This window comes from Pteronotus mesoamericanus, unplaced genomic scaffold, assembly GCF_021234165.1.
Source record: "Pteronotus mesoamericanus isolate MK-2021 breed Mesoamerican mustached bat unplaced genomic scaffold, CSHL_Meso_final contig_20, whole genome shotgun sequence".
NCBI lineage: Eukaryota > Metazoa > Chordata > Mammalia > Chiroptera > Mormoopidae > Pteronotus > Pteronotus mesoamericanus.
This window is the reverse complement of record NW_026555085.1, coordinates 40,348,310-40,364,000: the sequence shown is the minus strand read 5'-3', so window position 1 is coordinate 40,364,000 and position 15,691 is coordinate 40,348,310. Positions and strand designations below refer to the sequence as shown.

Genomic DNA, 15,691 nt, shown 5'->3' with positions numbered 1-15,691 from the left:
ATGGGTGGAGGGGGGCAAAGGGGGAAAAACTGAGACAACTCTAACAGAATAAACATGATTTAAAAAATAAACAAATAAATTTAAAAAATAATGATAGACCTAAAAAAATAAGAGTAAGGAATAAAAAGCAGGCTAAGAGAGGGGGAAATAAAATTTAAAACAATAAGAATAAGGGGCAGGAGACGGGCAACAGTAAAATTTGAGATATGAAATACAAAAATAGTGGATATCTAGGAATAAAATTGAAGAAATGCAACAATAACCATCTCAATAACAAACAAGCAAAATTAACAAAGTTGGAGAGAGAATAAAGATACTCTAAGAAAGGGAAAGAATGTAAAATGGCAAATGGCAAGAAAAACAATTTTGAGAGGCTGGAGGGAGGAAATTTAGTAAGAGTGTGGCATAGAAACAAGACGTGTAAAGTGTAAAAATAAAATGTAAAACAAAAAATAAGAAGAGAAAGAAAGAAGGCAAAATGGAGTAAGAGGAGGGAGGAGTAAAATATGAGATTTAAAATAAAACAATAGTGAAATAACAGGAACAAACTTGAATAAAAAGAAAAAATGTCAAAAAGCTATGTAGGAAAAAAACATATCACCAATAATGAAGAAGACTGAGGTGGAAGTCATCCCAGTTTGCCACTGACTTCTCTTCCTGGATCCACCCCTGATAATGTCAAGTGGTGTCTTAGTCTAGCCCTAGACGGGCTGTTCAAGGCTACAAGCAATCCAGAGTCTATAGCTCTCTCCTTCAGGCCTGGCTCATCTTTGCTCTTCTGTCCTGCCAGCTTTCCATTAGCACAAGGCCCAGTAATGGTTCATCTAGTATCTGAGAGCACCGTCAGTGCCACCTTCGCCTGCCTCCAGAGGGATCCTCTGGTGCGATCTGGAGGGTGGAATCCCTGGGTCACTCCCAGGAGGTGCTGTTCAGTCGTCAGGAAAGATGGTGGGAGTGTTTCCCCATTCTTCCCCACCACATGTCTTGGTCTGTCCCAAATTATTTCCAATAATGTATAGTTTCTGATAAATCAGCTGTCCATTTCCTGTGAGGGGCCAATCTGTGTAAAAGGGCCAACTTTTTCCTGCCTGGCACTGATGACACATCTGTGTGAGAGCAGAGGCTGGGTGAGGCCCTTAATACCCATTGCTGGGCCTGTCTCTCATGTCTCTGCTCTGCTTGTTTCAGTGAATCAGAGCCTGAGGAACGAGCGTAATTCAGAGTGTATGATAGAAGTTCAGAAAGCTTCTCCTTTCCTGTGTACATGCACCTTGCAGAGGGCTCCTGAGTCTGGTCTCACTGATTTGCAGAGCTTGCAACCTTGCAGGTGGGGGTTAGGCACCTGCTTCGCTACAATGAGTCTCAGCTGCTCAGTTCCTTGCTGTTCGGTTCCTAGCCCACCGTTCTTGCAGGAGACTCAGGCATGAACTCTGGGCTCTGTGCACCCCCCTGCTCACCAGCTGCACTTGGTTAGGTCCCACAATCCATTTGCTGTGCCACTTTCTGTTCTTCCTGCTCAGCTGGACTCAGTAGGAACAAACTGCGCTTCCACTCTGGTTTCTTTGTTGGCGGAGCTTCTGCACTCACGAATATGGAGTCCCTGCCCAGCCACATCTCAGCTTCCCTTTTAAAAAGTCTCTATGTAGCACCCATTCTGCAGTGTTGAGCCACGGGCTGGCTCTCTCGGCGCTCAACCTCCCCACAAAGCAAAAAGTCTCTTTTGGGTCATGGCTGTCCTCAACCTGCCAGTGCCTCCAACAGAGTTAGGAGATAGAGTTCCTCTCTGGAACTCTCCTGGTTGGTGTTGCAGCTATGAATGTGCTGCTCATTGTGTGTGTGGAGCCTGAGTCTCCCAGGTTTTGCATATCCTCGCAAGTCTCTCCTGATTAAGGTTGGGGATTTCCTTGTGCGGTAACAGAGACCCCACTCTAGGATGGAAGGGAGCCACTAAGCTGCATTTTCTGTCTGATCTCTCCTCTGCTGCAGGCACCTTGAACAGGGAATTTCTCCCTCACCTTATAAAAATCTCTTACTGGACAGTATAAAGCATCCTCTGTACTCCTTGGCTTCAAAAATTCCTATCAGCTGAGATTCCATCGATTGTTCAGGTTACTTGTTGGAAGATCAGCTGAAAGTCCATGCTAAGGGCACAAGAAAGTGGGCTTGGCTTCCACCTACTCAGCCACCATCTTCCTGTGTTTTATTGATTTTAGAGAAAATGGAAGTGGTGGGGGAGAGAGAGAAAAACATTGATCAGTTGTCTCCCCACTACTGGGGCATCAGTATGTGCCCCAATGCGGGATTGTCCCTGCAACTTAGACATGTGCCTTGACTGGGAATCAAACCTGCACCATTTTGGTGTATGGGATGACACTCCAACCAACTGATCCACTTGGCCAAGGCTATCTTATTATATTTTAATGCCTATAGGTCCTGTGGCAGTATCCTTCTTTCATTCTCAATTTTTTTTTTTTTTTTTGCCTAGCTCAGGGTTTATCAATTTTCTTCATTTTTTCAGAGAAGGTACTGTTGGAAATACTGATTTCTCAATTATGATTTCTATTTCATTTCTGCTCTCAACTTTATTAGTTTATTCCATTTAATTTTATTTACTTTTCCCCCAACTCTTTAAGTTGGAAGCTTAGAACATTGGTGGTAAATCTTTCTTCTTGTCTAATAAAAGTACTTCAAGTTATTTACTTTTCTTGAAAAGCTGCTTCAGCTGCATCTAACACATTTTAGTATGTTGTGTTTTAATTATTATTCAGTTTAGGATATTTTCTAATTGTGACTTGAACTCTTTTTTGCTGTATGTGTTATTTAATATCATGTTGCTTAATATAAAAGTACTTAGCAATTTTATGGATATTTTATTGTTACTGATGTCTTCGTTAATTCCTTTGTGCTCAGAGAAAAATGTATATTATTTCAATTCTTTGAAATTTATTGGGGATAATTTGATGGTCCAGAAAATTGCAGATCTTTGTGAATATTCCATGTGCATTAAAAAGAATGTGTATTACGCACTGGTCACATGGCTCAGTTGGTTGAAACATCATTCCATGTACTGAAGGGTTGCTGGTTCCATTCCTAGTCAGGACACAAACCTAGGTTGCAGGTTCGATCCCCAGTTGGGATGCCTATGGGAGGCAACCAGCTGGTTGATCTCTCACACTGATGTTTCTCACTCTCTCTCCCAGCTTCCCCTGCTCCTTTCTTTTCCTAAAACAAAATGTGTACTGTGCAGTAACTGGATATAGTATCCCATAAACCTGAACCAAGTCAAATGATTTACATTGTGACATAACTCTACATTTTTGCATAATTTTGTCCATTAATCCTATCAATTGTAAGAGAGCGGTATTAAATTCCCTAATAACAGTTTTAAATTTGTCTAGTTTTTCCCTTAGTCCATAACAATTGCTTTATGTATTGTGAAGCTGCTATAAGGTACTTACCTTTTATTGACCCTTTCTCTCTACTAAAGCCTCTCTCCTGTGGTCTGCCTATCTCCTGTCTTCAAGCAAGTAACACGCAAAAAGATTCTGTTTTAGGCACTCCTATTTGGAGTTTTTCTGTAATATATATGCAGCTAATACATTGATACAAGTAATATGAAAGTTCAAGATACATTTACAAGATACATGGACCTGACCTAGTTATGGAAATGAGGAAGAACTTCTCCGGAGAAGTGATATATTAATGGTAAGGTGGGAGTTAGCTCTAATAGGAGATTATGAATGAGCATTGCAAAAAAAGGTAAAAGTTATGTGCTAAAGCCTTGAGGCAAGGAGTAATTTGGCTCTTTGGAGATGCTCAAAGGAGTCCAGAATAGCTTCGCTGTAGAGTGAAGGCACAAGTGGCAGAGGAGAGGTGGACAGGGGCAAATGGGAAAGGGTTTGAGCTTTCTAAGAGCAGTGGAACCATTAAGGGGTTTTAAGTCAAGGAGTATGATAAGCAATTTTAAGAGAGCACTTAAACTGTTGTGTGAATATAAGCTGTAGAAGACAAGGAGTGGATGCAGAGAGACCAGTTAAGAGGTGACTGAGGTGATTAAGGTGAGGAGGAGATAATGAAAGCTATACTCATCTGTATGCAATAGAGCTGAGAGAAGTGAAAGAAGTCAACATATATTTTTCATGTAGAATTGATAGGAGTTGGTCATGGATTAGATGTGGGTGGTAAAGGAAAAATAAAGTGTCGGTAATGACTTTGGCATGTATGGAAATAGAGAAATATGAAGGAAGAACAGATATGGGGGGAATAGGTTCTAGCAGGCTGAGATCAGATGCCTGAAATTCGGCTACATCAAATAGAAAGTATCATATAAATCGTGACACATATGAGCTTGAAAGAAGTATCTAACCTGGAGATATACATTTGGGAATTACAAACAGATGGCAACCAAGGCCATAAGAATGGATCAAATAATTTAGGCACGAAGTATAAGAAAAAGAAAAGACTATCTAAAACAACCAGAAAGAATTTTAATATCAATGGTTAGAAGGAAGACAAGCTGGTGAAAAAGAATGAGAAAGAGGGACCAGATATATAAGTGATGCAATAGAAGCCAGTACTTTCTCTCAGTTTTTGCCTTTTAGTTTGGTTTATGGATTCTTCAGGGTCAAGACTGTTTCTCCTAGTTCTGAGGGAGGTCATTCATTTTTATGTAGTCATTCATTTCATGGGAGTGTCCCACTGCATAGCTGCTGGGCCCAAAACATTGCAGTCATCACTAGTACTTTACTTTAAATTCATTCACATTCAGCCATTTTTCTTATGACATTCCCAGAATATCAGAATGGCTGGTGAAAGACGGCTTCTGGAATCTGCTAAATGCTAGCTTGGGACTTAGAGTTGGGTTTTTATACTAAGTCTTTGAAATTCAGCCAGTTTTTCTCCTTTATCATGGTGAATTAATTTTCTTGCAGGCCTCTTTTATCTTCTCTTACAACAAAACCAGGCCGACCGTTAGTAATGGGAAGAGCAGGATGAAGAGGCAATCTCCTTAATACTTTCCATTTATTATCAGATTTCCTGGTTAAGGTTTACGTAACAGGTGAACACTGAGATGTTATAGAATATAGTAAATGAAGGTACTGGAAACCCAGGCAATATTTGATTGAGAGTGACAGAACTTTTCTTGGTGTAACCAAACCAGGATCATTAGCAGAGATACCAGTTTGCCACTCTTATCACTAGGCACTTGAATGCATGATCTGAAGTGTGGTTACATGCCTTTGAAGTATGGCTATGTGAAGAGATTAGATCAATGGTGTTGACCTGTAACAGAGAAAAACTATAGACTAGTTGTACATATTGGGTGACCCCAAAATAAGAACATCCAATGCAAGGCATTTGTAGTTGAGATTCTTGGGAAGGGAATAGACTATGTTCCTAGAAGTGTGGATCCAAACGGCCAGAGGTTATACAATTTGAAAAAGACCACAACACATTCTGAGGCATAATTCTGGTGGAGGTGGTGGGTGAGTCTAACTTACTGACTTAACTAACTTAACCTATTAGCCTCCAATATGCCCAAATTAAAAATTATCATACTAAATCCAATAAAAGACAAACTGGGAATACATATAACATATAGCAGATACTGTTAATAACTTTATTACATAAAATCTTAGAAATTACTAAGAAAAATAAATACAACTAATAGTGTGCAACTATTAATAAATACAACTAGTAAAAAATACAAATAGACAATTTTCAAAAGAAAAACACAAAGATGCCAAAAACATGATAAACTGCTAAACAACAACAAAATATCAATATTTTCCTATGAGATTGGTAATGATTACATAGCATGATTAAATTCAGTAAGGAGAATGGGGAGTGGGAAAATAAGCAAACTGTCACAGACTTTGTGGAATTGTAAATTGGTACATTTCTGGAAGGTAATCAAGCATCATATATTAAAATTTTCAATTAAAACTTCCTGATCCAGAAATTTCCCTTGTGGAAATTTATGCCAAGCAAATAGACAAGTTCACAAATTGTGTATACAGGGATATGAGTAGCCAAATCAACATAACAGCACAAGTTAGAAATAATCTAAATGCCCATATATATTCTAGTGGCTAAATAAATTATGGTATATCCATGTAATGGAATATTAAGTGGTTGATATTCTTACATCAAAAAGTGCTCCCTATCTATTGTTAAGTTTTTAAAAAGCAGACTACAGAATAACATTATAATAAATAATCATTTATATGAAGAAAAAAGTTTATATAAGCATGTAAAAATCTGGAAAAATAACTCTATTAATAATAAAAACCACCACCTACACCAGAATAAACCCAAAATAGATAGATTTATATATAAGTCATGATACCATAAAAGTACTAGCAGAAAACATAGGCAGTAAAATTTCAGATATCCCATGTAGCTATATTTTTGCTAATATATCTCCTAGGGAAGGGAAATAAAGGAAAATATAAACAAATGGGACTACATCAAATTAAAAAGCTTCTGCACTGCTAAAGAAACCATCATCAAAATGAACAGGGAACCAACTGTATGGGAGAATATATAGGTCAATGACATATGGGACAAGGGTTTAATCTTCAAAAAAAATAAAGAACTCATATGACTCAACACCAGGAAGATAAACAATTCAATTAAAAAATGGGCAAAGGACCTGAATAGACACTTCTCCAATTAGGACATACAGATGACCCATAGACATATGAAAAGATGTTCAACATCACTAGCCATCAGAAAGATGCAAATTAAAACCACAATGAGATACTACCTCACACCTGATTAATAAATCAGTGAACTAGTGCTTGTGAGGCTGTGGAGAAAAGGGAAGCCTAGCGCACTGCTGGTGGGAGTGCAGACTGGTGCAGCCACTGGAAAACAGTATGGAATTTACTCAAAAAACTAAAAATGGATGTGCCTTTTGACCCAGTGATTCCACTGCTGGGAATATACACTCAGTATCGCAAAACACACATTCAAAAGAACCTATGCATTCCTATATTCACAGAATCGCTATTTACAATAGCCAAGTGCAGGAAGCAACCTAAGTGTCCATCAGTAGATGAGGGGTTCAAAAAACTGTAGTACATTTACGCAATGGAATACTATGCAGCAGAAAGAAAGAAGGAGCTCCTGTTTTTCAACAGCATGGATTGAACTGGAGAATATTATGCTAAGTAAAATAAGCCGAGAGGTGAAAGACAAATAACATATGATCTCACTTATAAGAGGAATCTAGTGAACAAAATAAACTAATGAGCAAAATGAAACAAGAGGCATGGAAACATGAAACAGACTGACAGTGGCCAGAGGGGAGGGGTGAGGGAGATAATTGTAGAAAGAAAGGGAAGGGATTAGTCGAAGAATATGTATGAATGACCCTTGGACATGGACAACAGGGTGGGGATTGACTGTGGAAGCGGGAGAGTGGGCTGGGTGATGGAGGGCAAAGGGGGAAAAATTGGTACAACCGTACCAATATAGAATAACAATAAAAATTTTTTAAAAAGAATAAAAGATGAGAATATGGGGATTTTAATTTCATTGTATTTTCTGTTACTTTTTCAATACTCAGGAATTATCAGAAGAATCTATAGCCATTTGATGTAATAAAAATAATTGTATACAAGGTAATGAATAGCAAATATCTTTTAAAAATTTAAATGAAAGACTGTCTAAGACAAAGATTGTAATTCCAAATTAGTTAAGAACTTAAATTATGTCATGGTTTCTACATATTTCTTTTACCTTTGCGGAGTGGGCAAAGAGTGGTGAGGGGAATAAAAAGACGGGAACTAGTAAACAGCAGTTAGTATTATTAGTGATTTTCTGCATTTTCTGTAATACTACTCACTTAGCAAATTTCACTTCTGTAAGATTTAGGGTCTTTCCTCAGTTCTTTTATACCAGACTACTTCCTTTCACTCCTAATTCAATGGCTAACTAGGTTCATCTGTCTTTAAAAGCACAGGTTGCTGAAAATATTGAAAACACAGAAAGTTGAAAACATTTGGAGAACATGGGTACTTTGATTTATGTTGTTAATTCTGTATGGGCTGTAAAGCATTCAATTTTTTTTGCTGTTTTACATGAAGTCATTTTTTATTATGATCATATCTTCTTCCTTGGTTTTTGTAGACAACTGTGTGTTATTTATAGTCAATCCATAACAAAGAACTCCATTCTCAAAAGTTTTGCAGATACTATGGATGCTTTTATTTGATTTTGCTCTGTCATGTCTTAGTGAGATGGCTGTCACTCCAGGTGAGTAGACATGTAGGTCTCCTTCCATTTGCACAAACAGACTAGGTAGGCTTCAGTATTTCTAAACCACGTGTGAATTGAATACTTCACTGTTAGTCCCCAGGCTGGGTAATAGGGCTCCAGAGTGGGTAAGTTTTACGGCTCTAGTTCTTAGGTTACGTTTGGATATGTCATAAATGCTAATAAACATACCACCCTTTCAGGTAGAGAATGTGAAGACGTGTGTGTGCCACTCTTGACACTATTTTCACTTGTCTTGGATTTTCTCATATGTGACAGGCGCCCCCTAGTGAATAGTGGGACTTAAATTGGCTTCCACTACAGAAGGAACTGTTTTTAAAATTTTGTATTTATTAAAGATGCTGAAGTTTGGTGTATGTGAATGAGGGTGAGCGTAGGATCTGTTCTTCATTAAAAACATTCAGGATTTCACAAAATAGAAGTAGTAATCAATCTACTACATAAAGTTCAAACTAACCTGAACTTTGCTAGATCATCAAAGTACATGAATAGGTCATTAATCTTTACTGTGTCTCCAAATGTGTAGACTTCGCTGGATTTCTTATATAGCTACTGGAATCTGATACATATAACTTGGGGGTTGAGACTTGAGAAACCATAATTTCAATCCAAAAAATTTTAATTTGGTAAATATATTTGATAAATTACATTCTATTTGGTTAATTTCAAGATTAGGATATTTAATGAAAACTGTGATTGCTTAAATGATACAATAAATCAGTTACCTTTAATTACCTCTTCTCTCCCTAAAGCTTTTGCCACCTGTAACAGTCCTTGTTATGTTCTGAAAAAAGCGTGTTATAATTTTGACACCATCATAAATATTATTATTTATAGCACTGAGTTAAGTCCTCAATGTGGAACAAAAAATTATTCTTATCTTCTAAGATGCTTCCAATACAAAATAAAGTCAAATAATATATAACCAGGTCAACTGGAAAATAAATCAAATAAACATGAAAGAAAATATTCACATTATCTTAACAATGTCAGAAAAACAAAAACAATCACACACGTGACTCAGTGGCCTTTAAATGGAGCATCCTAAACTAAGAATTAGAGAAAAGGTTAAACAGAAAGTAGGTGACATGTTTAAATAAGTAGGTGAAAAGATTATTGGACTGTTCTCAAAGGCCTTAACGGCAGAAACTATCAAATTATTAATTTTATGTAGTGTATTTTTGCTAGTTTTCAGGGGTAGATTGTCCTGTTGCCTCCCACCTTATTATCTAAACAAATTTTTTTAAAAAGTTACTTTTTCCTTGTTTGCCTAGATTGTCCTTTTAGATTGACCTTATTTTCTTCAGGTCCAAGCTGACCTCTCTTAACTATATAAGGCACCTTTTTGGTCCTCCCTCTTCTCTGATCTCCTAATGGCCTAATTTAGCACAATTATGTCTCTTTGATTATTCCATGTATATTAAAAGGCTCTACAGAACAAGTGCAAACATTCATTCAAATTAAAGTTGACCCCTGAAAAGTCGGCGGGGGTGGGGGTTAGAGTTGTCGTCCCGCAGCAGAATATTCGCTTATTAACTCAAGTAGTCCTTTCGCACACGCGGATTCTGCACTGTATTTATTAATTTGTTAATAGGAAGACCCCTAGGTCCATTCTCCATCACTGTAGCTGCACGAGTTTAGAGGCATAACTTGTGCATTTCCCTTGTCCTGGTGGCAAGCATGCACTGACAGGGGTGAAGGAAAGAGAACCCAAGAAAAGGCAAAGTGAATGACAGGTAAGGACGAACGCACCTCGCCAACTTCACCCTTCAGCACAAAACGCCCATTATCCCCCGTCGTGTTTCCTAAGATGTATCCGGGGCGGATGCAAGGTCACTCGTGGGACGGCTGCGTACTCCTCCGCCGGGCTCGATGCCGGGGCGGGAGGCGGAGAAAAAGCCCAGGGAGACCTGCGGGGAAAGGTGGCGACCTGGGAAGGGGCCCGGACCAGGAGGCCGGGGCGGGGCGGCGCGCGCCTGCGCCGACTGGGCTGCCACCGCCCCCCGCCGCAGCATCCCTTCGCAAGAATCCTCGCGCGCGGGCGGGAGGAGGGGCGCGCAGGCCCCTCCGCCCCGCGCGCGTCCACGTGACGCCAGCCGAGGAGATTGGAGCGGCGACAGCAGGAGGAGGCAGACGGGTGCAGCGCTCGGCGCTCACGGCAGGAGCTTCTCCTCTTCCTCCTCCTGAGACCCTTGACGGTGCCTGCTCCATCGCCCGGCCGGTAGCTGCCGCTGCTGCTGCTGCCGCCGCCGCGTCCCCGCTGCCGCGGCGCCCCGAGCAGGAGGAGAAGACGCACCTGGGCCGCCGCCGTTAGAGGGAATCCCAGCCGACGCTCGCTCCCTCCCTCGGCTGTTGCCTTCGAAGTCTACCCTGCCGCGGGGTCTCCGCCTTCTCTTCCCGCTGTCGCCAGCTCCCGCTTATCGCCGCGATGGGGATCCTGGACTCTGAGCAGGGCAGTGTCCTGAATGCGGTGTCCACGGCGCTGAACGACACGGTGGAGTTCTACCGCTGGACCTGGTCGATCACAGGTAAAGCCTCTGGCTTCCCCGTCCTCGCCCGGCCCTTTGGGAGACACAAGCCCCCTGCGGCTGTTGGGATGCTGTCGGTCAGAGGAGGTCCCGGGCGCGGGGACCGCGGTGGGGCACTGGTTAGTCTGCTCCGAACGTTAAGGCCTCACCACCCCTCTGCGCCTCCACCCCCCACGCTCGCACGATTTTCCTCTGAGCTTCCACCATCTCTCATCAGTTTCTCAGATGCAGTAGCTGACATATCAGATGGAGCCTGTGCTGCGTGGAGCTCATCTCAGGAACCTCCCTATCCTATATTGCCACCTCTCCAGATCTCATATGACAGCCCTAAATTATGCACAGGGTTGATTTTTAACATTTAGTAATATTCCATATGGAGAACTCGGGCGGGGGCGGGGGTCGTGAACTCCAGAGGTAGCTGTGTTTTTGCTTCTTTGGCCTCCGGGTTGCTTTGACACAACCTGCTAACCTGCTAATGTTTTGTCTAGCTCATATAGTATAATTTGGAAGGAAAAGCAAAAAGCATTGTTTGGTTCCCTGAGCCTCGAAGAACGTTAGTTTGTGAGGCTTTTCAACAGTAAATATGTTGAAAGTGATTGTTTATAATGGCTTTGCGCAGTGCAGTGCTGTCTGGGGGAGGGGGGACTAAAACACTAGGAAAGCAATGTGTTTAGGAAGGGGGTCTCTACAGCAGCACCTAGAGGTTGTCCTAGAAGCCTACATATACAGTTTTCTTAAATCAGCCAACTTTTCCCTATGGTTGCTACAGTGTATTTGACAGTATTGTCCGTTGGTTGATTTATGCAGCCCTTCTAGCAGAAGCTATTGTGATGTTATTTTTACATTTCCCCACGTATTTTGTCCAGTTGTTTCAGTTGGTGTGGTTTTAAGGCATTTAAAAGTTTTGAAATGAAAATTAACAGGATTTTAGAAATGATCTTACTTCAATTTTTTAGTCCTTTTGCAGTATTGCACTGCGTTGCAGCAGGGGACGCAATTAATTTTGCACATTGTGACTCTGCCTTCCTAGAAATTATAATATATTCCTGTAGTTTTTGTATCTGTTAGAGTAAATGGAATAGTAGTAGTTACAGCATGAATACATTACAATGCATGAGATATATAATATAAATGTGTTGCTATAATTATTTCTGGGTGAGACAAATGATTCTTTGACATTGATGTGGCTTTAACTTCTTTTGAAGAGTGTATTCTTTTTCATAAGTTCTCAAGTTTGATACAGAGAAGCTATTTAATTAGCCATTGCAGTTGGAAATGGTTGAAAAAGTTTTTAATGAAGCTTTTCCTTTTCAAGTCTTTCTTTTGCGTACTGTTACACTAAAGTTATGCTGTACCTACAAAACCTGGGAAAGATACATATATATATATATATATATATATATATATATATATGCTTCCCTTCATCTCTGAAGTGATTTTGATTATTTAAACATTGCATCAGGGTTTCCCATTACACAATTGTGCAGAGCCAAACATCAGACAAGCTCTGTGGCACGTAATTGCACTTTGAATACTTTAGAGTTCAAACATTGTCATGGTCCTCCAATCTCCATATAGCCAGAGCCACGCCCAGGAGTTCTCATTCCTGTCTGTCATTCCCTTCCCACCTCCTGAGTCTCAGAGTGACTTGAGAGCAAAGATAGAATATACCTTTGTATGATGGTTAATTCCTTCCTAATGATGTTTGTATAAAAAACATCACAAATGAAATGGGGAATTTTTGCAGTTGCCTTATGTGAAAGCTTGCTACTTGCATGGGAAGACATAAAATAATATTCTGGGCTAAGACTGAGGAGTGAGAGTAGCCACTGGGACCAAATGACCTCCCACTAGCAGGTCAGAGGGAAGGTATTCACCCATTCCCTCGCTATCCACTTACGAAACCTGAGACTGCTTCCTTGCTTTCTGTAATCAGCTACCTAGTGTAGGTAGATGGTATTTCTTAACTAACTTAGAGGCTTAGTGGGATACAGCCTGTTCTGCCTTGCTGATGTGTAAGGAGGCGCATTTTTCAGATTCAGGCAGGACAGACATGAAGCCTATGGTGTCCCATTTCCTTTTATTGCCTCATCCCCTCCCTTTCATGCTCTCCAGGTACCTTTTCTTTGACTCATCAACAATGATCCAATTCCAAGAGGATCACTTCTCACTGTAATTTTATGAAAACCTGGGTGAAGGAGTTTCAAAGTACAAAACAAGCCTGTTAGATGAGGCTGAAGAAAAAGTTGATGAGTCAGATATTTGGAAAGGGGGGAAATAAAAATGGGTGGAGAGAAAGATGGTCTTGAGAAATAGTGGTGACTGTTGTGAAAGGCTACAGATTATTCAGGGAGAGCAAGAAATGAGTGGAGCTCTGTGTCCTTGAGTGCTTTCATCCCCAGAACTGGCTGTGCTTCTATCTTTCAGTTTTATTAGTTCATTAAATATTCCCCTCCCCCCAAGATTTCTAAGTGTAAATAACCTGTATCTACGTTGGACTGTTATAATAGGAACAATACAGATCTGTAGAATATATTTGATGATCCAAGAGATTTTTGTCTTAGGGCAGACAGTATCTGCAAAAGTATTATTTTGAGCTATTTTATCAAATAATGCTATTTAATAAAACATGTCCAAAGCAATATATAAAAACCGGGTTTTTCAACAGCACATATCTAGCAAATAACAGCGTATGGTCCATAGTGTGTTAACACATAAAATGTTACTTTTACTATATTGTTGACACTTTGTACATTGAATTGAAATTTTGAAAGAGTCGTACTTTTAGAAAAATAACAAAAACTTTTTTACTTCCATCTACTATTATCTTTTTAAATATTTTAAACAAGTAATCTTGGCTTATATTATGTAAGAGAGTATAGAGTGATGTGGGACTTTGCACCAATTTGTGGTATGAGAGTAGGCAGGTACTCTGATGGCAATGTGTTTGTTTTTTCTATTCTTTTACTTACGAGTATATTAAAATTTTTAGGACCAGTATCCTAGACTCAAAGTGAATATCTAATCAAGAGATGTAAACTGACAAACCTAAATATTCCCCAAATCTGTAACAACCCAAATTATCTACATCATCCATTGTGTTCATTCATTATTTTAATAAATGCTTATTAGTAACCTTTTGTGTAACTGACATTTAGCATAAAAACATCTAAAGAGTTAATAGCTGCAATAATAGTTAATAGCCTTCCCACAGTAAGACCAACTCTCTCCTGAATTACTGTGTTTCTTTTTTAATTAATGTTTTTAAACAGCCATTGTTCATGGAGCGTGTATGCACATGCATGTGTATGTGTATGTATGTGGGGGGGGCTGGCATTGCTCTCTGTTTGCAGATATAGTGTCCAACATTTTGAGGAAAAATTTGTGTCTACTTGGGAGTTTAAGTTAGAGCATAAAAGGCCAGCCTTGCTGGATCCTTAAATTTACTTTGGAGGGGGCATAAGGGAGAAGGAGATGAATGGTAGAGAAGGAGGAAGAATGATGGTGAAGTTTGGAGACTAGGCTTAAAAAGAAATTCTTTCCACATGACTTGCCATATGCAGGCACAGTACTGGGCTCTGGGAAGAGAATGAGAACACTGGATCATTAATTGCCTTCATGCAGCTTCCAAGTCTAAAGGGTCAAGGCCATGGTCTGAGATTAGCGTGACCAATCAGCCAGGCCTAGCGGGGGCCCAGGGAAGGTTAGAAAAGTCCTTCTCTACTCTTCTCATCTCTCCTTCTACCGGTACTACAGTCTTGAGTTGTGACAAGAATATTCAAGCTCTGTTTTAGAATGTGTGTAATCATGTGAAGCCGCTGTGGATGCTGTTGGAGACTACTTGGAAACTGGTGGTGTGCTCAAGGGTCAGAGAGTCACCTGGTTTGCCAAAGCTGGGGGCTTGTGGGAGGGGACCTTTAATCAGCGTGAATAAGCTGGGCTAAAAGCAGGTCTGTTCCAGAGATTGCTAGGCCCCGAAGAAGCATGTGTTTTAAACATTGTATGGTATCTTTACATTCATTTGATTATTATTTATCACAGTTAATGTACACACCTTTGTTACTGTCAAAAGTAGGTTTTGTTTGTTGGTTTGGATTAGTCTGGGAACCCAGTCACCATTTTCAGTTTTTCTCTGAGAAAAGGTATTCCAAGTTCTAGGCAGCTAATTGAAGACAAATAAGTATAATATTACCAGTTCCTAACATGGGAGCTCCCTTGGTCGGTGTTTTCCATGAGGCTTTAGAATTATCCTTCTCTGATAACTAACCTGAAGATTTTAAGAGGTCCATGCCATTTAAGGATTTTCTGGGGTTTTTTTTTTGTTGTTGTTGTTAGGTTAGTTGGTTGGTTGTTCTTGTTTTTTTCCCTTCACCAGAGCCTGGTTTTAGGTGGTAGAGTCCTGGACTTCAGTGGCTGAAGTTTTTGTCCATTTCCCCAACAGCATATAGTAGAAATCTTATCACAGGTAGAATTGTAAGAGGGTAAAAACAATGCTGATTCGAAAACTGGTCTCAGGACACAGTTTTACAGTTTGTTTGGCTTAGAGAGAAGAGGTTTTAACACTTACACAGATCATTATTAGACAATGCTTTTGTGATCTTAAGGGCCGCAAAGAAGTTGGTCATCCTCTTAAATTTCAATTTGTTTTACTTTTTTCTCAAGTCATATGAGATTGTCATTAGTGAATGATATGTTATTGACATATTATTTTGGGTTTGAATCATTTACTATTTTGAGTCACTTATTTTAAATTAAACATATATTAGCAAACAGAGAAGAGTTGCATAACAATTCATCTTTTCTCATTTTGGATGGCTCTTTTATTTTCCTTTTCATTATCAGCGCATTTCTCCTTAACAAATCAAGGTGCTATTGTTTTA

At 39.7% G+C, this 15,691-nt stretch overlaps 1 protein-coding gene across 1 annotated transcript in view; it reads left to right on the top strand.

The window, feature by feature from the left end:
- Positions 1 to 10,562: 10,562 nt before the first annotated feature.
- The window catches only part of ELOVL4 (ELOVL fatty acid elongase 4), a 32,559-nt gene continuing 27,430 nt past the window's right edge, over positions 10,563 to 15,691 (top strand). Inside the window, exon 1 of the mRNA XM_054568845.1 lies at positions 10,563 to 10,811. Coding sequence (XP_054424820.1) covers positions 10,712 to 10,811 — 100 coding nt within the window. The 5' untranslated portion in view covers positions 10,563 to 10,711. The remainder of the gene's footprint in view (positions 10,812 to 15,691) is intronic.